This window comes from Chenopodium quinoa, unplaced genomic scaffold (genome assembly GCF_001683475.1).
Source record: "Chenopodium quinoa cultivar QQ74 unplaced genomic scaffold, ASM168347v1, whole genome shotgun sequence".
Lineage (NCBI taxonomy): Eukaryota > Viridiplantae > Streptophyta > Magnoliopsida > Caryophyllales > Amaranthaceae > Chenopodium > Chenopodium quinoa.
Window position 1 is genome coordinate 257,283 of NW_018743613.1, and position 25,326 is coordinate 282,608.

At 35.4% G+C, this 25,326-nt stretch overlaps 1 protein-coding gene across 2 annotated transcripts; it reads right to left on the minus strand.

Annotated features, from left to right (window-relative positions):
• Positions 1–342: 342 nt before the first annotated feature.
• LOC110682900 (mediator of RNA polymerase II transcription subunit 13-like) lies at positions 343–24,411 on the minus strand. Of its 2 annotated transcripts, none has more exons than XM_021859250.1 (23): positions 24,099–24,411; positions 23,727–23,810; positions 23,557–23,630; positions 23,333–23,472; positions 23,170–23,256; positions 22,834–22,921; positions 22,595–22,678; positions 22,160–22,237; positions 21,985–22,064; positions 20,476–20,554; positions 20,026–20,349; positions 19,553–19,612; positions 16,091–16,340; positions 15,206–15,445; positions 12,638–13,999; positions 12,120–12,387; positions 10,409–10,541; positions 9,965–10,052; positions 9,727–9,805; positions 7,566–7,867; positions 4,587–5,670; positions 3,611–3,949; positions 343–2,014 (listed from the first exon to the last, which is right to left on the minus strand). In XM_021859250.1, the coding sequence occupies exons 2-23, from the start codon at positions 23,748–23,750 to the stop codon at positions 1,407–1,409; spliced, it is 5,871 nt and encodes a 1,956-aa protein (XP_021714942.1). In that variant the 5' UTR covers positions 23,751–23,810; positions 24,099–24,411; the 3' UTR covers positions 343–1,406. The 2 variants fall into 2 exon arrangements, with proteins under 2 accessions (XP_021714942.1, XP_021714941.1); XM_021859249.1 differs by having other exon boundaries at positions 23,727–23,826.
• Between the last annotated feature and the right edge of the window lie 915 nt (positions 24,412–25,326).

Here is a 25,326-nt window from a genome sequence, read left to right on the forward strand (position 1 = left end):
TCGTATTCGTGTGTTGGTCTTCTAGTAAAACTACTTGATTTATGTAATCTTCCAAATGAACTAGCGATTATGCTTGTCTAATATTGCACACATATTTTGCATTTGTAATCTATTTTATAAAGTTTCTAAATTTTAAACATGATGTTTTTGCATTTGATTACGTACTGAAAAACAAATTGATGCATATTTTTGACAGTTTATACTTAGTGGAAGAATTTTAGTGATTTTAATAGTGGAAATTTGAAGGATAATCTTAGAAGGCAACGACTTCTAAGTTTGATCTTAGGAGCAAAGATCCTAAAACCCTAGTTAACAACTAGTTCGAACCTTAACAAAGTTCTCTTCGAGTATAAACTCAACAATCTAATTTTTATTTCATAATAAACGTCCAACTATAATTGTTGACATGTATCAAATATATATAGGAAAAATAAATCTAACCTACTTGCCCTGTATGCAAACTAAATAAAAAGCCCTAATAATTAATTAATGAACCAAGAGAGCCCACTAATTAATTAATACAACTTTGAAAGCCCAAGGCCCCATAACTACTACTAAGAAAATAATAAAAACATTATTAAAAACTCACTTATAAAACCCCTACTTTAAGAGTAAGGTAAAACCAAGAGAGTATCTAAATAAAGCAATAAAGATAGTTATAAGGGGACTCGATTCACATCACAAATCACCTGACAATTGCAATAATTTTATAAGGTTCAATATTCCCAAAAAAAACAGCACTCTTAAGCATTGAACAATTGCAATAATCGTCCGAGGATCAATATTCCAAATGGAAGCAATTCTTAGATAGCACTTGGACGCCTTCTTTGTCTCGAGACCTTGAATTGTTTTTGAACTTGCAAGCCAGGCTGGGATGTAAATGTACAACAACTCAAAGCATAAAGCGGCTCAAAAGAACTCTCCTGTTATCTCATGCTACTCTTACCTGCATTTCACAAGCCTATTTCCAAATCTCACCCATCACTGGGGCTAAACAGAAGGATCCATAGTCACTATTTTTAAAGTCTGTCTATACACCATCTAGTGTCGGAGAAAGAAGCTACAATTTCCAGTTCAAATCACAAGAAACAGTGCTATTAACCCACTAAAACCAATTCCTGCCATTTAATCAGAATGTAGTCCTAATGTTCCTATAATTTTATACACCTTTCTCAGGCTAGTTACTTTCTTTGATTAATATTCTACAGCTTATCTGCCAATGGGGGATTCAGTTATTTTCCCCAGGAGATAATATACATACAGAATTTACACGTTAAACGACGATACAGATGCACTGATTAGTCGACCCAGCAGACGTGTACTACCGCAAAGAAGCCTATTAAAGAATACTTGATTCACATCTCTATGCTAACATCTATTCAATAAACATAATCTGTTGACAAGGATTATAGTTGTGGCCTTTCTGGCGGACCAGAGATTTCCTTCTCAGCAAAATATAGCAGCCTTCTCAGTCTTAACACCATGTCACAATGAAAGGGTAGTGCCGTACGTCTCTCCAGATATGCTGGACTCACTGTCAACCAAGATAAGCCATGGAGTTCAGCCATAACAGACTCAAGAATCGAGTGAATCTCAAGCTCATATTCCCTGGCATCAGAAACAATTCCCCTTCCTGCTTGCTTAGGAAGTGATCTGCCCAATTTCTCAGTAGGAACACCACAACCACCATAGAAATCAACAAGACTAACTGAAAGAACTGAAGGCCATTCTTCCTTCAACTTGTTGATATCTTTCTTAAGTGTGGGAACAGCTTTGGAGACAACAAAACCTGTTGAAAGTGGAATTGCATAGCCTTTACTGTGAAGGAGATGAGCCAGAGGAGGGGATTCAGAGGTCAGGCATGTTGGAAGCTGAAGAGGGAAGGGAGTGAGGAAATGCATACTAGGAGAAGGGATCAAAATATAAGATGCTGATGTAGAACCAAGAGATCTAACAGGGGTAAATCCTTCAAGGTAATTCAATGAACCTGTGACGCCACTACCTTGACTGCTCCCTGCAGCAAATAATTTTTGTTAATAAATTAAGGACAGCTTACAGCATTGGAAACAAATAGATTTCATTCGGTAACAGAGCAAGCTGACATTGCTATACGCCTATATATAAGAGATAAAAACATGATTTAAAATAGGTAGGTAAGGTACCCTAATGAATTTTTTCATATTTACACAATTACTCATAGCAATTGTTTAAGGAATTGTCATTACAATTCAAAATATAGTAAATAATGCCTGTATGCCTCTACTCAATACAAAATTAACATGAAAATGCTGTTAGTCTTGACAAAATCATTCTAATTTCTAAATAACAGGAGCATTTAATATCAATGCATACATTTGTTTTTCACATTTTTCAACACATAACTTAGACAAGTAATATGAGTATATGACTATTTTATCATGTATAAATTACTAAAGATGGTCAAAGGAGGAAAATTTCATGAACATAGAGAGCTCTGCCAAGGAGTTGCATGTCACAATTTTGAATTAAATTAAGAAACTATTCAAAAATTTTAAAAAATAAAAAATATACTTCAGGTCAACACTTAGAGAGTAGAGGGGGGTGGTAAGAGAATCACCAACCCCCAAACATATGTAGAATTGTAGATGGTGGGGCTTGAATTTGTGACTTTTTAAAAGTCGCAAGGTGAGGGGGAGGTAAGGGAATCTCCTACCCCAAGCATATGTAAATAATGGGGCACGAACGTAAAATCACAAAGGTGAGTTTCCCACCATTTCCACCAAACATGCTTGGTTACAAGCTTACAACATATCCATTTTTGGGAAGCTGAAATATACTTCCTCTGCCTAGTGTTTCTCTCTTCTCATCAAATGGGTTGCTCTAGATATCTCTCTCTATTTTTCTCCTCTCCTAAAGATTGTGCATCCCCCAAGTTGCAATTAAAGGAAAACAAAGATTAAAAGAGTGAAATTCAATGAACTACTTGAGGATTGATATAATCAAATAGAGTGATACACAAATCAGTAATTATAACATCGTGTACCATTAGAATCATTACACAAAATGATGACAAAATACTTAAGTACAAGTGTACAAGATCATTTTACTAGTTTATTGTCATATTACAGATAGGCTTAGTTTATTAATTTCATTCTCCTAAATTTACATAAACAGCTTATAAACATTTGCACATGACAAAGTAATACTTCCTCCATTCTTTTTTAATTGCAATATTTGGATTTCACGCTATCGTCACTTATTCCTTTGACAGCATTTTGTGATTTATATGTTACAAAAAGTAAAGTCATGTGGAATCTTGCTAGATTCATCTTGACATATATTTTCAAACTAATTTTATTTATAATATGTATTAAAAGACAATTAAAGATATTTAATGCAAGAGATTTGCATTGGCAAGCATGAATCTCTCAATATCGCAATTAATATAAAATGGAGTACGTACTTTCTTTATTTTAATTATCAAATACGGTAAGGACATTAGCAGCAGGCAAGATCTGGAACCATAATTTAACAGTTTCACAGCCTGATGTCATCACTAATATAGGTAAAGTAGCCATTTCTTGCACATCAAGGTAACGAACGAAAAAGAACAGGCAAGAGAGGGAATTACCAGTAGAGACATCAGCTTGAGAGACAAGGTGTAAAGAATGGTCAACGGAAACTGAAATAAAGCTGATGCTCTGAACCAACTGCAGTGATCCTCTTGAGCCATCAACTGCAGGCCCGCCAATAAGCTGCTTTCTACCAGTAGTTTTCATAAAGCCAGTAGATTTTGAGTGAGGACTATACATTGGATTTGGGGATGAAGGTAAGCTTCTTTCAATTTCCTGCTGCTGCAGGGAAGCTCCGTTACTGTTTGTCGGCATACCATCTGGAGTAGTTCGGCGTAATTGCAATGGCCATTTCTTTACTTCTGACCCGCCAATTGAATAGAGTGCCTTTTGCCATTCTGTTCAGACATATATCAACTTAAGATGTTAGTTAAACACGCGACCGGTGCGAGAGCACCAACACTCCACAACTAAATTGTGTCAACACATAAACCACTAAACATGATAGGAAAAGAAGGAAAAAAAAAAAAAGATTGGCTGCATAGAGCCGTGCAAGTGGGATGAAGTCATAGCCAATCATTCTGACTTGGATGACCAGACTTTCGAGCTACATTATAACCCTTCTTTCTCCAACCTCTAAGCACCACATGATAGTCTGACACCCTGAATTCATAGCCCATAGAACTTCTGCAGATGCTGCAGAAGAGGTGCAAGCATATTGCTCCAAGATTTACCACCAAACCGCACTTTAAAATACCCCTCAAAAACCAATATAAAGGTCTTATTCATATAATATACAGGGGCATACATGTAACGCTTATACAATTGAGACCAATTTATTAAATGTGGTCGTTCAAATTTCAGCTAATTTCATTCCATTCTACTTCCATTTTCAATTATCTTATGGTGATATAGGGGCAACTATGCCGCAATCTGTAAGAAATTGACGTCACTTTTATGAGGCAATATATTAGAACATTAAAGACCATATGAAGGATAATTAGCTAAACTCGTGGAAAGATTATGCATGTATACCTTGGCATTCTAGCTCGTAAAAGCACCCAATCCGTGTAATGACAAAATCTCTTGCTCTTGCCACACCATTATCAGGAGTGGCACAGGCCTGCAGTAGCTGGCAACCTTGTTGAAGAACTTGGACGAAAATGTTCTGCATGCCTTTTGTATCCTGTCTACTACTAATACCACCAAAAGGAAATATATGATTGTCCAGCAGTTCTCCCCTAGAATCAGTCCAGATGCACACCAGCCAACGCCAATCTTCAGTCCAACCATAGCAACAATGCAAGCTTGGGGACGATCTCAGCAGGCCAGATCCATAACTATCTCCTTCAGATCCATCAAGTTGGGAGCTGGGTACTGTATCCCCACATAGTGTTGAATTCTGAGCAAACCCTCCACTGCTATCATCTGTAGCCACATTACCAATGGGTGTAGGCGATACTCCATGCTCCGCTGAGCCTGGTTCAGCCATAATAAAAAGTGGTTCAAACATGTAATGAGCCTGCTCTTGAAATAAAGCATCTCCACTCCGGTTTGCGTCACAACTTAGTCCCCCGGCCCTTGCAGTCTGCCATGAATTATCCCAGGTTCCAGCTCTCATACCAGGATCAAACTCACCTTCTCTTGATAAGGACGAACCCGAAAAACGAGAACCGACACAGTCTTTCCACATACCCGGAATCGGATTAGCCATGTTCACCAGCATGGATGAAGATCTACCAGAGAAGGTTGATGGCTGGATAAATTCATTGGAGGATCCACGTAATATACGCCTAGCTTTGTTGTAAACAGTAAAAGCTATCTCCTTGAACAAAACAAGTTCATTGAGACTCGGACTTGAAACTCGGAAGATAGCATCTATGGGAACAATTTGCAGAACTATCCTTGGAATACTGAACCCAGAAAGCGTGGGAATATTTGATATGGACACTTCATCAACACCAGCTGCGTGGTTTAAAGCTTTCCCCACCTGACTATGCAAAATGGCTCTTTTGTCATTCTCTGTTGAGAAAAATACTGACGCAACAGCAACTGAAGATTCAACAATGGTTTGGAGAACAGCAATTGGATCAGGAAACGGGCACACAACATAGATCACCTGCTCCAAATAGCAACATAGAATAATGTCAACAGACCTAGCATGCACAAAGGCCACATTTCCAAGGAACGTAAAAAGAGTATATGTATTTTTGGCAATTGGCATACAAGAGAGAGAATGATTAGAACTGTAGTGTATATCAATCAATCAAAGCCTTAATCCCATAAGTGGGGTCGGCTACATGAACCAAAAGTGATAATTCCGTGTAGTCATCGACAAAAATCTTCCTCATCCATCCCTTACGATCAAATGCCTCATTCTCATGCAAATCCATGTACTTCATATCCTCCTAACTCCTTCCAACCAAGTCATTTCCGGTCTCCCTCTCCCTCGTTTAACCCCTCCATGGTACCACTCATCCACTCTTCGTACCGGTGCACCCTCAAGTCTCCATCTTACATGCCCAAACCAACGCAAGCGATTTTGTATATATGTCAGTTTAATTAATTAATGGTAAGGTCATATTTGTCAGTTTAATTAATGACTTTAGTGTATATGTGTCAGTTTAATTAACGGTAAGGTTATATGTGTTAAGACTTGAGGATATATATGGCACAGAAGTGTAGAAATAAGGTTCAAAATAAAAGTTATACATTTATGCCAACTAACTATTTGATAAGTTTCTCAAAACACGGAAACGATTTCCAAAGATTTCCTTGACCACAGTGAGAGAGTGAGATATCTTGTACTTTACGTAGAGCCCATCAGAAATAGCAATCGAAATAAATAAGGATTGGAGTGTCCATTTAAGACTTTTTTTCAAAGAAAGGACCTAATACAGACTATAGCCAGTCTGAGAAGGACTACATCTGAGTAAGCATTATCTTTAGCACCATCAACGACACTGCTAGAAACTTTGCTCCATCCCCGCCCCCACTGCAGTGCTCTCCAAGAACTGTAGGATAAACAAGCAGTAAAACCTAGATACATAATTTCTCCCAGTGATATAATGACAATTTGTGAGCTAATATTCCTCTGTAAAGACCCGGTTATGGATCAAAGGTATGTGGGAGACTTTATATAAGCAACATTATCTCCAAACAAGTACTAAAAGAAAGAGCAATTAAACAGTTGACATTTTCCCTGTGACAGAATAACATTTGGCAAGGATTTTTTACTTTATTTTAATGTTGATATACAATGACATAAAATACTAGTATAAGGTTTAAACACTTTAAGAGGATCGTTTCTTTGCTTTACTAGTATTGTATATTTGAATCTTTTCGCTGGTAAAACTAGTCTGCATACATACTCAGTCCAATTATAATATCTTTTTTGCATGATAAATCTAAAAATTTATTACTTACAATTATAATATCAAGAATACCATAAAATACAAAATATTCAGACGTAAAACACACACCAAAAAAGCCTTAACTAGATACATTACAGAGTGTCTCTTTATTTACCAAAGTAACAATCTTCCTACTAATGATATATATATATCACCCAAAGCCTAACAGGAGTCAAATATTGGCAAAAGGAAAACTGAAAACAACACCAGAACCTTATTTCAATTAAAAAAATAAATTAAAATAAAATAAAATAAATGAATAAGGTTGGCTACATCTAGAGTGGTCATTCACAAAGATCCACTTCATTCACTTAAAAATGTGCAAAGATGACACTTTTCACACATGAGTTTACAATATGATATCAAAAACAGTGTGAATAACAGGTGAAATGAATATAAGTCTTAAAATTTGAAAGGAAACATCTTTGTCAAAAAATTGAAATGAAACATTGTGGTGTTATTTAAAATCAAAAGAATAGCGGAATACAAGATAATGCAATTGCAAACCAACAATTTTTTCATGCTTGGCATCATCCGAGCCAAAGATTGTTACCAAAAATAAAAACCATTGTACAATGTAGATCAAGAAGATATCACTTACAGTACAGGAACTATTATTTCCTTCTTTTGCATTTGCAGCCGAACACGACCCAAGTTGTAAAGTTTTAAGAGCTTTTGCAAGAGACCTAAGATAGCTTGCAATATCCCAACTACTTGATAAAGACTGATAAAAGTCACTTATTGACCCAATACCAATACCAGAAGCATTGGTGCTTTCTACCTTCACTGATTGGGGGATATCAAGGAGAACAAAGCCAGAAGTTAAACACTTCCCTGAGTCTACATCCATTTGATTTCCAACAGCATGTGGTGAATGGCTCCCCAATTTGCACATCTCATAAACTAGACAGAAGAAAAAGTAAATTATCAAAAGTAGTGATCCTATCCTCAAGCTAAAGGGCAGGAAAATCAACAAATACAAAAATATTATTAAACGTGAAAAGAAAGGGTATGCAGGGGTTTAAAAGCAAGCCAAAGAGAGATGCAACTGTTTTCCATAACTAAATATTTAAAAAAAAAAAAAATCTTCCATTAGTTGTGGGCAAGTGATGGTGTTCATGATAAGTGTAAGGCTACACACATCCATCCATCCCCCGAGGCAAGACAGGAAACTTTTTTTGAGGCACAATACACTTAGGGAAAAGAGCCACATTCACTTGAGTAATAAGTATAATTGATTTGTACATTAGGGCAAGAATAAAGCAAGTTCTAACTCCCGTTTTCCCAAATGTGTGTGTTGGGGGGGGGGGGTGGTCAACAGAACACTACAATACGTTATACTAAAGCCTTGACATTAAACAGCTAGACTAATGTCAAAGGAATGCGTTTTGGTCCCATCTTCATTTTCCTCTAATTTTTGAGTTGGGTTACAAAGGGAGGATATTTACCTGTACAACGTCCTCTTTCATGTTTAAGTGAGATAATATTAAGAACCTCAACAAAATGGAATTACAATTATTATCTCCCAAACATCAATATTTCAGAAGGAACATACCCAAACATGAGGATATCTATATATTACAGACAAGTAAAAAAAAAAGATCCATCAAATTCTCCAAAGACAAGTAAACAATAAGCTACGATAACAAAATACCTTAACAGTTAACAAGCAGGATGAAAAGACAAATAAGGTACACCATCATGGCCTATGTTACTCCAAAGACTTGGCAAATTTAAGTTTTCAAGACACGGATACCCTGTCCTTAATATAAATGGGTACGGGGACACAAAACAAGTAAAAGAAATTGTTTTTTTAAAAAAAAAAAAAAAATTGAAGTTTTTTCCAAAATAAAAAATAAAATAAAAAATTGAAGTGGAAAAGTCAAAGAAAAAATCTGTTCTATAATGTTTTCCAGGGATATTGAAGACAACAAAAAAATAATAATAGTAAGAGTAATAAAGTACAGCTTTAAAAGACAAACAATTGAATTAAAAAAAAGGAAAAAAAAATAATAATGGTACTGTGATATCCGAATACTGTTCCCAAAATCCGGGACAAATTCCATACCTAGATCAGTGTCGGGTTAGGTCGACCCGGGTATGAGGCCTAAATGGCCGTTTCGAAGTAATACACAACATGGCTGCCCCAACATAAATATTATTCATATTCCATAATTGAATATAACTTCATCAACATAAGAGAACTTCTCCTTATGCATGCCACTCATGAAAGGTACTTACTCCTTTCTATTAACTTGACTAACATTCCTTAGATGAAAATGTCATATTACTTGATCCATACTATATTTGGTAAACTTTTGGTAAACAAATTCACTAAATTAACCTCATAAAGTACATATGGGGACAACTTTTGGGGTAATGAAGTAAACCACCAAGGGGGTGAACTACAATTTCTCTCTCCTCTCCTTAAATATTGTGCCAAAGGCTATGGGTCAAGTAAATAGAAACGGATATTTGGATGAAGCTAGCAGCTAAAATACACTTAACCTTTTGGAGGACAGTATATATCAAGTAATGAAAACACGGAAAAGAACTTTCCATCTCACTGGAAAAGTATCTACAACGTCAAGCACTTTCCATATATCATATAAAATCTTTACGAAGTATTTGCGAATAAAAAACAGGGGACAACAAATGCTACCCAAATGAAAATTCAATACTAACAATAATAAATAAATAAATTAAATAAATTAAAATAAAAGGCGAAGCTAGAAAATGAGATACTAGTAATTTTCACTCACCACTTCCAAGTTCTTGAAAAAAATCAGCAGCCATCATAGTAAGGGAATTGATATTTGGACAGACAGCATAATAAGACACCTGCAACCAAATAAGGGTGTGAAATGACACCAAGAAAACATCAGACAAAGATTAAGGCCGGTTTTGTAAAATTGGTTTTTGAAAAACACAGATTATTCTAATATTTTAGAATCAGTGGAATATGACAGATTTCCATCTGACAAACCTCTAGTAACTTACATGTTTTTGGAAAGCATACGGCTCAAGTGGAGCCTTTTCCCATAACTGTAAAGAGCTTGCTGATGTCTTCAGCCAATCATCTTGGTACCTACAACAAAATTTCACGTTATCCTCAATGGAGATTATTGGATTTTATTTGCCACCATAATTTACAAGTTACATTAGGCAACAATTCCATGCAATCAACTTGAAAGATGTATAGCACATTATTGACGAGGTTTACTAAAACAATATGAAATATTAAATCGATATAGATCAACAAAATTTTGATTATTGGAAAAGTGGCAATTGCTTGTAATTAGAAATTCAAAACGTCAAGAACTTTTACTTGAAAAAAAGACGGTCAATTCTTACATTAACCTAACCAAAAAATACACATCTACCTAATGATAAAAGGTCCAGGTCCAAAAAAAGGAACGAGAGCAAGAGTAATCAGTTGTATACCCAACAAGTATAGAAGTAGATGGAATCACAAGCAAAGAAGGTCTTCTCCGTGACCTCAGCTGTGGCTCTGACTCTGACATGCAGAGCTCCTGGTTAGACCTTTTATGACCAGTGTCATCCGCTTTGCTCCCATCTGAAATAAAAGAGATAGGTAAGAATTATTGTCATACAAGAAGCATAACCAGCCTTCAACAACTTACATTAACTTCACCAATTAGATCTACAGCTTCATTTTTTTACCACAAAGATTAGTTTAGATAAGGCTCAATAAGTACAGATAAGGGCTATTCAGTTCATTTTACAATTAAATTATTTTACATGCTCAAATAAATGTAGGTAAGGGCCAATAGTTAAGATCAGAATATACAGGTCTGCAGGCAGAAAGCTTTAAAACAGACCTTATTATGTTGGATATTTCAAAAACTAATTAATAAAAAATCATGGACAAGTAAGGCAAGGGGCCCTAAGATCATAAACAACAGAAAATCTACATCAATTCAACAGGAACTGGCTATCTGTCCCAGATCTCAACCCCCACCCCCACCCCTCCCTACAAAAAATAAGGGCCCATTCACAAATGGCAACATTGCCAGCAAGGTGCACTTCATTTCAAAAGCACATGTGTTAAGGAAACTATTTAATCAACTGTGATTAACAAGAAATATCCTTAATATGGATAACTCATAGCTGTAAAGAAAGTTTCCAAAGGTGGTGATGAGTGAAAACAATGTGCATTGGAACTCTGGATAGACTTATGTTTATCTAATTCTGACTTCCTTTAACTGTGCATCTCACTATCAAATTTCCCAGCCACCAAGCTTCACTACTAAAACAATCCACCATGACACCCAGCTATCCTAATTGTTCAAAAACCTGAGTTACATCACAATTCCACCCAATCAATGCTTAAATTTATTAGTCAAGTTGTCTGGTGAGTACTGTTGAGTCAATTTCCATTGGATCTGGAGAATTTTAACAAAACCAGGCAGTCCAAATCTCCATTGTTATCATTCCGTGGCTACGATTTCCAACTTTTAATAATTCATTTACTTTTCATCTTTGTCTGAAAGTCTCTGGGCAACTTTAGAACAATTAAAATAGTAAACTTTTTTAATGCTTTAAATGCCTAAAAAGTTACTCAGCAGCCTTGCATGGTCGGGACATTTTGTACCCATTATTTTAGCATTTAAAGAATTTCCAACTTTTAACAATTCAATTAATTTTCATCTTTCTCTGAAAGTCTCTGTGCGTGTTAAGAATAATCAACCTAGTTCACTGTTTTGATGCTTTAAAAGCCCAAAATGTTACTCAGCAGCCTTGCATTGTCAGGACATTTTGTACTCATCATTTAGCATGTGAAATGCTACATGATTCCAGCAAAGCACAGCATCAGAGACAATAGAGACAATAACAAAATGAGGAATGATTTACAACTTTCTATAACCACCAGTGGCAGCTAAGAATATTTTCTTACAGTTCTTGTTAGCACTAATAATTATGCACGAAAATGGAGAGCTTAGTAATTCACAAAAATATTAAAAAAAAATAACAATAATAACTAAGGTTAATAGCTAACCTCAAATTAATTTGCAAGAGAAAAAGACTTGTAGAGCTTTGATAACGATTAAAGAATACTAGAAAATACAATTGCTAAAAATATTGACCACCTAAGGCGACCCAGCATAGTAATATAACTATTGTAGAACTTTACCTCTCAAACCAGATGGCATACCAGCAGTGGACTGTGACGGGCTCACTGGGTCGCTCACAGATAGTGCTGTAGTATTAGAGGAATCCCTATATTCACTTAAAGTGGATTCAGCAGATAATGTTTCGCTTGTAGTTCCTGCATCTGCAGAAAGTGATCGGCCTTTGCACCAATCGGTAACAAATAAAGGTCCATCTGAGGAGCCAAATGCAGATTTCAAAGCTGTTTTGACATCAGATTGCAGCAAACTTATCACTGATGATGCCTGAACCTGAAAGGTTTGGGATGCATAAACACAAAATGAACCAAGGAGAGCACAATTTTTAAAAAGTCATACTCCATTTCACTTTAACTATAATATTATTTTGATCCACTTCTAATAGCATGTCAACTCGTCCAATATCACCATGCAACTGATTCATTTACTTTTTAAGTTTAACTAATCTTAATATCCATGTATAATTACATTTAAACAAAGGGAACATATGTCATGCAGATTAGCAGATATGATCAATACTTACATCAGCCGACACAGGATCAAGCAGATCTACGCCAGCAATATCAAAAGAATGGCAAGAAGCAAAAATGCCACCACAACCCGCATGAGCCATATGTGGCCCGCAACAAAATCCCCGCCTACACTGCTCTTGTAAAGCAAGCCAGCTATATGGACCGTCCACAAATTCACCATCAAATGCAACATCAACAAACGAGACAGCTTGTTGGACAAGCAATGGCATGGCATCAAGAAAGTCTTGAAGTGGCTGTCTTTTCCGATATGAAATCATGGCTTCCTCATTAAATATTTGCTGAGATGAGGAAGGAAAAACCTCAGCAGTAGGTGTAATGGCAGGCTTTGCAGGTTTAGACGTTGCGACAGAGCGCCAAACCCCAATGGGTGCATTAAAAGGGCTATCAAGCATCCCTCCATCAAAATCACCAGCAATTCTAACTGGTATGGAATCCTTCTTCCTCAGTTCAGATTTACTAGAAAAATTGTCAGGTGTGCCACTCGGATCGCCAGGTAATTGTCCCAACCCCATGTTGCCGATGGATCTGTTGCCGGCAGTAGAGGCAGGATTACCAAAAGGCAGTAATGTATGTCTTATCCTGCACATAAAGGCCTGGAACATAAGGCACTCAAGTTCAACAGAAGGGACTGTTCGTTGAGATAGAAAGAATTGCTTGGCACTATTAGCAACTTCATTAGTCATATCCTGAACAGATTTGACAGTACTAGAAGAGTTGAACCCAGAAAACAACGATAATGATGCCCCTTCAGAAGAAGTTACAGTACTGTTCTTAATAGACATTGTTTCTGTTAGAGTTTGACCTCTCTCTATCTGAGTGTACAATTTTTGGAGATCAGAACCAATATCATATTTGCCAGGATGTATTCTGGAGTCAGCAGCCAGAGAAGGATTTTCTTCACGTCCATTAGTGCCAGGAGATGAAGGTGGTGTTGCCCCATAAACATAATTACTCCCACTTGAATTCAAACTCTCAGCTTTCTGAGATTTTGGTTGGTACGGACTTCTAAAAACAGTTGAGGAGAGCTCACTTGAAGGGGTCTCAACTGCTCCATATTCAGGGGCAAAAGTCAACAATGCTTCAGCTTTCAATACATGATCAATTTCACCATTTGAAGCTGCTGGTGCACAGCTCACAAGACCAGTTGAGTTACATTTTGTGGCTTCTTGAATATTACTAACACACTCTTCCATCCCTGTTGAAGGAGAGTGAAGGCTTTCAAACATTTGGAAACTTGCAGGTAAAAGCATTGGATCCGGAACATCCATTAGGGTACCAGAAGGACTGCCACCTCCATCTCCACAATCATGCCCAGAATACACAAGTGCCTGAGATTCTGCAGTTCCTGGGGGCTTCCCCAACAAAATAGGTGGAGATGAGTTTCATTACATATTGTCAACACGTTTAGTATCAAAAGTAAGAACGAACAGAACAACTAATAGAAAAGCATATTTCCTTTCTTTTTCTAATAAAAACAATTAATAAGGTCACATAAGAAGAATAAACAGAATTTGAGTGCAAATTTTTTAAACTGTATGTAAATTTATTTATTTTTTACTAAAGGTGCAGCCTTTTCAAAATAAATATATGGTGCATCTTTTGGGATGAAAACAATATATACACATTCAATCCATATCCTTCACATCTTCACCTGTTCTTATTTTATTACAACATATGGTTGTTCATGGTTTTCCAAGCAAACATTGGCCAGTAATAATTAAGAGAGAGAGAGAGAGAGAGAATATGTGGATATACTGAAAATACACATTGAATTTAATCTAACATGATCTCACACGGTAATACATATTATTAAATATTAACACAATTAAAAACATTCAGTTTAAGTTGAAGATGTTTGACCACCAAAAGGCAAATTTTGCAATGTATGAAAACAAGTTAAAGATGTGGCCCATGTTGACTTTTAAAAACAGCCTTCAATATAAGAAATGTAAACAGCCAAAAGCGTCACAGTTTTGAAGTCTATTTGTCTAATTTTATTGTCTTCTATCTAAACAAGATACACATTTACCGTATCATCTTTTATAACTCTCATATAACTAACACGGTATTCACTAAGCTGTGCTCATTATTTACAGCCAACAATAACAATCTTAATGCCTCTTAGAAGGCCAAAATTAGTATTATACGGAATTTGAACTCACTTAGAAGTTGGAACAATAATCCAAGCCTTTAGACCCAAACATCCATTAAAGATATACTCCATGTAATATTAAGAAGACTGTTGTTCCAAATCAACACCATCTGGCCCAAAATACTTAACCCATTTACCCATCTGCTTCTTTTGCAGTGACCAAAATACACATTAAAAAATAGCTTACATGATAATATTCTTCTTATATAATAGTGCAAATTATGGTAAAACCTGATGATATTTGACTTTGAAAAAAAGCATACAGGTAAAGTATTCTGGAAGGAAGGAGTTTCAAATATATCCAAACCAAGACACAGACCATTTAAGGAGCGGCACCCATTAGTGGTGAATGGTTATAGATATATAGACGGGAAGATCGTAAAACCTGCAATGTAAAAAAAAGTACCTCTCCAAATGGCAATGCATCATTTTCAAAAAAGTCGCCAAAATCACCAAACTCGGAGAGAAGGGCTTGTATATCCATGCCCCCACCTCTGTCATCATCATCCCAGTCCCACTCAGACCCAGCATGATCATTTGTGACTCCTGGGATGCCTGAATTGCTGTATTCATGTTTAGGAGCATTTCCCACAGTACCGGCTTGAATGTATGAATCATCTGCTCCTGTACGAGGACGTTTTGCACCCTGTTTTGATAGTTCACCTTCATCATTTGAATGAAAATAATACAAAGACAGTATACCTTGCTCACAACGCCTAACAAAATAACTCAACAAGGTACATTATGCCTTACACCGAATAAATCTGTCATTATATTGTTATTTACCTGCGTATCCACTAGAGCAAAGTGAACTCAGAAAATTATGAAAGGTACTATAAGTCTTAAATAAATGACATTTCAGAAAATTGTAAAAGGTACTATATCCACAAAAGTGTCATTAAATTGTTATCTACCTGAGTACATGCACTACAAGTCTTAGTAAACAGCTGAAAAGACGAGAGCAAACATGAAACTGGCTGTGTTAAGCATGACACTTAAAATAGCATATAATCCTCTTTTGCATTAAAAAAAAAAAAAAAAAAAAAAAAAATTAAAAAAAAAAAAGAGGGGGAGGGGGGGTGTGTGTGTGTTGGTGTTCACCCAACCACCAGACCACAATTCACAAAATACCATCATTTAATAATGAGTCAAAGTAAAAACAAGACAAAAACATCTAGTCTTCCAAAGGAGACCAACAAAACCGAGAAATAACCAAAAGTGCTAAATGCAAAAAACTGACTAAAGTAGCGCATCTGTTTGGCAAATCATAAGCAGAATGATTATGTCTCACCTGTTTAGGGCCATTAGTATCCATGGGATCAACGGAAGATAGGCCTGACTGTCTTCCAGTTAAGGAATCAGCATCACCTTCAAGGTCACCAGACGTTGCCTTGGCTCTACAGTCACTATCACTTGAGCTGCTGCTTATGCTACTGATACTACTATTATTGCTGTTGCTGCTACTGTGTAATCCATGCTGCAAGCTGATACCATCAGATTCAGACCATGAATCATCCACGTCGTCTGTTTCAGAACCGCAGCTGTAAGACAGAAAATTTGAGAGATGGCAATAAAAAGTTAGTTATATATATATATATATAGGAGCCACATTAGAACAAGGGGGGACAGCTGTCCCCCCAATTTCAAAAAAAAAAGTTTAAATAAATACAGTAAAAAGGTATAAATAAATCAAACACGCAATTATTATTAAAAAGATAAATATGGTTTGGTGGTTGAGTTGGGAATCAGTAATACCCTTAGTCTCAGGTTCGAATCCTAACATTAACGTTTTATAGCTTTCTTTTTTCCCTCCTACTTCTTGTTTTTGTATTACTGATTTACTGTAACGTTTTTTTTTAGGATGATTGTATTACTCTAACGTTTACCAGCTTGTTTTTATTTCTTGTGTGGATTTCATTATATATAAAAAGTATTATGAGTTTTCAAGCCCCTAACTACTCTAGTAATTTAACTTTTTTTTGACAACATAATTTTGTACTACTTTGTTGATAGTGAATACTAATGGGTTACTTCATACAATACATTAATGAATACATATCTCCATTTTTTCTCTCTTTAATAAAGTGTGCTTAAATCCTTTTTTTTTTTTTTTTTCTTGTTAAAAAAAAAAAAAAAAAAAAAAAAAAAAAAAACCTTTTTTTAACATTTTTCATCCATAGATTAACATTAATTAATTGTTTGTAACTAAATTTAAAATTTTATTTATATATACGAAGTACATTGTTATAATATGATTGATTAGAGAAAGTTGCATTTATTTTTTTCAAATGTAATACAAACTCCTTCATATCTATCAACGATTTGTTTAAAGGCAAAAGAATTATTTGACTTTATGATAAGATAATTGATTCATATTTATCGATTATTGGATTACATAACTTGGAATTGGGAGTTCACAAAAAAAAATTATTCATTTGTTGGATAATTTTCTTAATATACGATCGATGAAACTTTTTTACTCCTCATTTGCCATATAGGAATTATTATCTTATGCATTTTCAAATAAATACTAAACAATTTATATGTTCAATTTTTTCCTTGACATTATAACATTCGAAATTTGTCCCCCAGATTATAAATCCTGGTTCCGCCATATATATATATATACTACATTAGGCTGATTTCACCAATAGGTATGCAATTAACTTTGATTCTCTCTTCTCAAGAATACTCATTCTCTCTCCTCAAGTAAACTCCATTAAAGATCATATATAACGAGAGTCTACATCAATTACTCATAAATCTGACTACATTAGGTTAAAATAAATAACATTATTACCTTAAACCTTATGTTATGCATAACTTTTGACATATTCTAAGAATCTTGCGTTCAAGTTTTAAAGTTTAAATTTATTGTTCTATAAAAATGGTTGCATAAGTTCAAAAAAATGATTTTAAAGTTCTGAAAACTAAATAATATAGTTGAATTCTAGTTCAAAAATGACTCAGGAACAAAAATTAAAGATTTAATATGAAACAAACAATTAAATTGTTGAAATTCTCCTATTTCAAATAATTAAAAATTAAAAATTTCAACCATAAATCTATTTCGAGTATATGAATTAAGAAAAGAATCAAGTAAAAGAAAAGATGAAAAAGATTCAATAATAATAAAATAAAATAAAATAAAATCATCTCTATTATCATCACTTATCTTATCTGAATTTAATAAACTTATTTTACCTTATTAGAACTTAATTTAGTAGTAAATTAAACATAGGTAACCCTTATTAATTCTTATTAGATTTATCTGAACTTATTTTATTTTTCCATAAATATGTGAAAATAAGGTGAACAAAACAGGACATAAGTAAAGGGAGAGTAATGAGTAAAATATTGGTGTCCATATTACAAATGCCCAAAATACCCCTTGAATATAACTTGAAAAGAAAGTTAGGCAATTATAAAATTACAATAATTTGTAGTAACAAAATCCGAAGGATTTGACAATTGACAATTAATTGACTTACTTTGGAAAACACTAAAGACAATTAAAAATATTCAATATTACCAAAACTTGAAAACTAAAATGGATAATCCAATTTAAATATTTAATTATGTATATTGTATTTGATTCATATTTAAGTTGTATTACCCAAATAATATTCATATATAAGTTTTCCAAGAAATACAATGTATAAATATAATATATACATGATTAAAACAATATGATTATTTTTAAAATTATAGTTTATACAAAACTTTAAGCACGAATCACGTGTATGAACACTCAAGTGCATGCGTGTGCAAGCGCACGTGAGTGGGTAGGAGTGTGCATAAATAGACCTGGACCAGAAATCCGGTCCGGTCTCCAGTCTATGTAAATCATTGATTCTGGTCCGGTCGACCCGGTTCCAAGTTGTAATGTTGTATATATACGGAGTAATGGGGTACTAATGGGTTTCTGACTTTCTCACCTTTCCAAAGAACTTTAAAGTTACTTTATAACTTCTCTTTTCCAAATATGAAAACTACTTTTCTTTTTTTTCACTTCTTATATGGTCAAAAGTATATTTTTCCCCTTTCTATGGCCTCCTTCAATCAATCAATGGCTCACAAATTCCACATTCATCTTCCCCTCAAATCTCCACTTTCACAATGTAGATAATGAAATTAACCCACTTTCCTCTCTCTCACACAACCCCTTCTCCTCCATTTATAAGTTTAAAAAAAAAATTATCTTCTTCTATACATGTAAATATGTAATACACTACTACTTAGTATAAGAATATACTCTTTGCAAGATTTTAGCTACAATTCTGTATGTATTAAATTAATAATAGTGACATAAATAAGGTAACTTTTGATTTTAGCCATACTTGTATGTTTGATTAAATTAAATGTTGTTGTTTTTGGATTTAGGATCCACGAAATTGCTGAAACTTTTTATAAACCGGTCCAATCTGGTCAAATACCGGACCATACCGTATAAACTGGTCCGGACCAGAATTAATCCGGTCCGGTCTCTAATCTTAGATAATCATGAATTCCGGTTCTGGACTGGTGTACAGTCCTTGGTATATGTGAAAAACAATACAAAAATGCCAAACACCACACCAGCCAATAATATGGACATTAAGTAAAGATGTTTCTTAAACTAGTAACAGAGTTTTATAGAACAATTCCTGTGACGCCAGAAAAAGCACTTAAAGTTCAGATATAAAACTAACCTAAAATAAAACTGGAAAAAGAATATGGAAACACAGTGTTAGAACGTTAAGTTGGGACTAACCAATGCATCAAGAGAGTTGAACCAGCCAACGACAGCCCTGTCCAATTTGGTAGCCAAAATCTACAGAAATCAATGGAAAATGATTGGTGGAAGAATGTCACTATTAAGAAACACAGACACAAAACAGAGATGTTTGCCCAAGTGAAAGAATGTGATTATCACGAAACAAAAAAAGACAAAACATAGATGTTGGCCGGAAATTCCTCACTAAGTCAATAAAGTCACTATCATTCTGCCTAAGAAATCACAGAATCCTACTGGCCATTCAACAAACTCATCATATCCATCAAGTCAAAAGCAACAAACTACAGAAAACCTTTTTCTTTCTTCTCCATATTCTATTTCAGCATTCTAAGATTTTTGAAATAGAGAAACTGAGAAAGCAGGAACTTATTTGTGATCATCACTCATCCCAATAGGCACCAGGAAAATGAACAATAGGTCAGCACAGAATTGTAAAGTGATTACTGCACCTTTTCAAAAAAGATCTTGCATATGATGTTTGCAAAATTGGAACAAGAACCGCCTCAGATGGATATATGAAGGTCTTTTCAAAATTAGAAGCATCGCCAGTGGACACTTTCTGACTGCCTTTAGCAATAGAGGGGGATCCAGATGTTGGGCGATTGGAGCTGTTGATATTTGAATTAGGCAGATTCACCTTCTCACTTCCAGAAGAACTGCAACCAAGGGTAACTTCTAAGTAGTAATTCTGCCCCCCCAACTTGCCACCAGATGTGTGAGCAGCAGTATATGGTAAACCAACTAATCCAGTTGAAGTGTTTGATGCACCAGGCCTAACCACAAAGTGGTGACAAAGATACAGGGTCAAATTTAATAGGATTCAAACTATACATTACCAACATGAGCAAGAGCTGTGAGACCATGAAGAAAGCTAATAGAAAGCATCCCATGTAGTTTACCCGACAAACACCTGCTTCACAAGATCACTTGAACAGCACCCGGTAACCTTGCCACACATTCCATGAGGAGAGACTACAACTGCCATAACAAGATATTTTGACATCAGCACAAAATAAGAGGTTCAAAACCTAAAGAGCATATATCAGATTGAAGTAATGCCCCCATACATTGCATGATGATAACACGAGCACATTAAAAAAGGCACACAGCTGAAAAGTGAAAATGGATTGGAAGGACCGTACTGCATCAGCGTTAATACATAGCATACCCCTCGAATGGTCAAAACTTGTAGCTTTCAAAAGAATTGGTCTACAAATGACCTCCTTTGGATGGCTATTGAAAATTGACCTCAGTTTCTAAATACCTAATTGAGAAGGATGCTTACCATGGGAATTACTTCTTGATGCCACACAAACTGATGAGCTGTAAATTTACTCTCAAAAGATGAATCGAAGACAAGCTGCTAAGAATGTAACTAATAGCATATTGGTTTAGTTTAGACACATTACAGTACACAAGAAAGCCCTCTAAGCACATTGGGGGTAAATAAGTTAATGCGTGGAGAGACTCGGTAAAGAAGAGGTCATTGGAATCATGGGAGAGGAGACCTACCAAAGATCAGAGCTCACTAACGCAAGGAGAGGCTCTAAGTGGGTGTTGTTTCAGATTGGGCTTTTTGTGTAATATAGGATTGAGGAACCTTGAGCGCGAACACGCACACACACACCCTACTCCCCTCCCTGGTGCTGGCAGAACATTTGTGCTTTCTGCGTAATCACCAGCAACTAAAAGTAAGGAAATCTACTGAAAACCTAAACTAAAAGAGTCACGAAAAAATACCAGGTGAGCTGGGGGGCAATAAAGCCAATATCACAGTCGCACACACAAAAAGGGAAACATATTCTTCCTAAAATATTTTACATTTGAGGGAACCCCAGAAAAAAAAAGAAAAAGAAAAAATTGTATCAAGCATATTAGATGCAAGAATTAATCGCAAAATGTTACACCGTAGTGAGGCCGATTTATGTACAGGCTAGGCTAACAAAACAATAGAATTGCTCACCCCATCACAGTCAGCTTACAAAAAGTCAAGTCAGAGTGCCCATTGTTTAGCAGTGATGATATATTCAGGCTACTGAGTAGCACAAATGCTCTGTAAGAAACAGGTAAAAGAGAAGACTAGAATAACCCAAGGAGTTTACACTTTATACATTATGGTCACATAACTGGTATTTGTCACAGTTCAGTAACAGCAGCAATATGACATGAATTCAAGTAAAAACCACTATAAGGAAAAAAAAAAAAAAAAAAAAAAAGGCACAGAGAATTTATAAATCTAAGAATATCCGGTTAAAGCCATGATACAATAAGGTAGTATGTCAATTATAACCGATGCCAAAGGTATAGAGCAAAAGATTCACACTAGTAGTGGCATGACACATATGCACAATGAGAGAGAGAGAGAGAGAGAAGGCTATCAGGTATTTTTTTTTTAAAAAGGTAACTACCTGGAAGTCTCTGGCCAAGGCTACTAGAAGAGAGCTTCAACACTTTCTCCATATCACCACCAGAAAGTGTTCGTACATGCCTAGAGGAGTACATGACAACCACATACAGAACAAAAATTAGTTAAGATCAACCAGGAAAAACAAATCAAGAACCAGAAAAAATAGTAAGACATACTTTGCTGATAATATAGCATGCACAAAGATGGCATCTTCACTAGCAGCAAAGACAAATTCAATTGTTGGTTGGCCTTTCCTACAAGATCCAAAAAATCCAAAAATAAATTAGCAAATTGAATGATATTAAAAAGCATCACAATCTTCCCTTCTGCCCCTATTAACTTATTCCACATATCAACACTTATAATCCTTAATCTTCTTTTCTCAGTAAATCAAATTACACCCCCTCTTTGTAGAACCAACAGCTCAGAAATCAGAACTTTGACAAGAGTACTAATGCATAGTAAAAAAAGTATTATAACAAGTTGCATCTAACTTGTTTCCTTTAAACATGGATCACTTGATTTGCAAACTGCTCATTGTCAGTAAAGACTAAAGAAAGAGGAATTATCACTTCTCAAAGCATATAACTCGTAAAAAAGTCGCAACAAACCTAAAGAGTTCTTCACTTTGTGAAAAGGGTCGATATCTTGAAAACACATCACCATATCTCACATATGAGAGCCCAATAAGTGCTCTGGAACAAAAGTTGAAAAGCAAAGGATAAGCAGAAAACATTTAAGAACCAAAAGCATGTCCCTGCTATAAGACAAAAGGTTTTAAAAAAACAAAAAAAAAAAAAAAAAAAAAAAAAAAAAAAAAAAAAAAGAGTATAAAGGTGAGCAAGTAAACCTCTCTAAACGACTTTTTAGAGCCTGAGACAAAGCAGTTGCAACCTCCTCAGAATCACCCGGAGAAATCCAGAGTCCAGAAGCAACAACTTCAACAAGACATGTCAAGTCAGACAGGCATAATAAAATATCATAAACATCAAAGCAGAAAATAGATTACATAAAATAATTAATAGATGGAGATGAAAGAAACAAATGAAGAGCATCATTACAATTCAAAAGAGAAAGGACAAGGCAATAGATATCCTCCTCAACCAACAGGAAGATTGGAAATCAAATTAATGGCGCTAGTAATAAAGACGGGGAGAAGTAGGAAAAGGAATGAGTCTGCAAGTACCTCTTAATTTACATACAGCAGGTTGAGCAGTTTCAGAAACGGAGGAATGGCGGCCAGGAAGAAAAAGCCAGAGCTTAATTTTTTCATCTGAAAATAGAAGTAAGATGAAGAAAGAGGAGAAAGGAAGTGAAGAAAAGAGATGTAAGGGAAGCGGGGTAATTACCGGGGTTGTGCGTGCCCTGAGAAGGATCCCAAGGGCCCACAAAGGAGTTAGTCCAAGTGCTGAGAAATCCATCCTTCTGCAGCTGAACATGTGATGAGATAAGTTCAAGTGTAGCAGCATCCCTCTGTTCAGTCCTTGAGCTGCCAAAACCATCATCATTAAGTTGTTTGTCTAGTGGATTACAACATTAACAAACAATAGACAATTTGTATCTCTGATAATACCTTTTATCAGGTAAACAGGTAACATCTGATTCATTTGGCAGAAACTGGAACCAAGATAGCTGATGAAGGCCTCCCTTTAAAAGCGTAAACAGCAACACAGCCAGATCAAATCGAAATGAACTAGGCATTTATGTAATGTTAAAAGAAGAAACAGAAATTAAAATACATACGATTCTGAAAATGTTGGTCCACATTACTTCTGAGCAGGCCCGTCCCTGAGCCAGGGCAGGAGGGGCGGCCGCCCTAGTTCAATCCTAACATTAAAGGGTTCTGCAATACATTAGCAACCAAATTTCATTCAATTATCACATAAGTTTCCAAAAATCACATATTTTTAGAAAGAAAAAGCATATTTGATTCAGTTAATCAATTCGGCTCATAATTCTCTTTTCTAACTGTTTATGATCTTCATAATCTTAGTAATTAGAACCAATAGTTCAGATTTTCGAACCCTAAACTTACTACACTGACAATTAAATTAAATCAAAGATGAACCCTAGATTGTGAAATTGATATGATGATTACAAAAAGAAACAACTTACCTCAGAAGCTGCTTCAATGGGGGATACAGGTATTAGAAGGCACCTCAATGGAGAACGTCAAGTGCGCTTCAATGGAGAACGAACTGAGAAAGACAGGCGGAGGAAGTAGGGCTGCGTTCGTCCGGTTATTTTTTCTTTTTTTTTTCCCTTATTGAGTTATTGACAGTAAGAGCAATTCAATGGAAGCTTGACCAGCCCGATCCGTCCAGTTAATAAATGGTGCGGGTCTTTATAAAGTCGTCCAATTATGGATTTTTAATGGGACGTAACAAATCCTATAGGGGTTTGAAATTAGAAATTATGCTCTTATTAAAACATGGAGGGAATAGAGGTGATCAAAAATTCAGGTCGGGCTAACTGGCTGAGCCTTAACATTAAATTTCATGTCCAAATCTGCGAAAAGTGGCGGACTTTTTTTAGGCCGGGTTCAAGTTTTTAACTAAAATAAAATAAAAAATAAAAAGTATTTTTTGGCTTGTCCAAATCCATCTTTTTTCAAAGTCGGGTCAGTTTGACCCATAGTTGATAACCTCTACTCTATTACAAATTATCAACTTTTCTCTGCCCTTTCATTTACACACAAATACCATTTTCACATACCTAAGTTTTTGGCAGAAACTGACACAATTTGAACCTGCCCTGAAATTAGTGGGTTTGGGTTGAGTTTTCTAACCCGATTTATCAAATGGGTTAACACAAACCCGACCCGAAAGATTAAATGAGTTGGTTAAGGTTGAGAATTTCAACCAAAAAAATGGCATGTGTAACCCGAAATATTAAATAGCTAAAATTGTCGAGAATAATCCCAACTTTGCTCCGTCCACCCAAAATAATCTCAACTTTCGATTATTTTTTAATAATCCCAACTTTATACTTCATCCGCCCAAAACAATCCCAAGTGACTGGTGACCTGTCAAACAGGTAATTTATATATATATATATATATATATATATATATATATAAAATGAATTAATATTTTTTTATATATATAAAATGAATTAATATTAATATTATTATTTGTTATTAACTATTTAATTTAAAATAAAAAAAACCACCACATCCATGCAACACTGCTCCAGGCTCTCCCCTCCGGCCGACGCCACCCCTTCCCCTCCCCTTGCCGACGCCGGACCCAGCTCATTAATCTTCTGTTGCTTAAACTTGCTACTATCATTGGAAATTAACAGAAAGCAACTGTCTCCATTTTTACCTCCTTTGTGCTTAACA

Excerpts from the sequence above, each read along its gene's own strand:
- LOC110682900 (XM_021859250.1), bottom strand. The coding sequence starts at position 23,750 with ATGTGGACCAACATTTTCAGAATC. Across the intron at positions 23,473-23,556 it reads ACCTGTTTACCTGATAAAAG|CTCAAGGACTGAACAGAGGG; the intron begins GTATTATCAGAG and ends TGGTTTTGGCAG. Across the intron at positions 19,613-20,025 it reads GCAAGATCTTTTTTGAAAAG|ATTTTGGCTACCAAATTGGA; the intron begins GTGCAGTAATCA and ends TGATTTCTGTAG.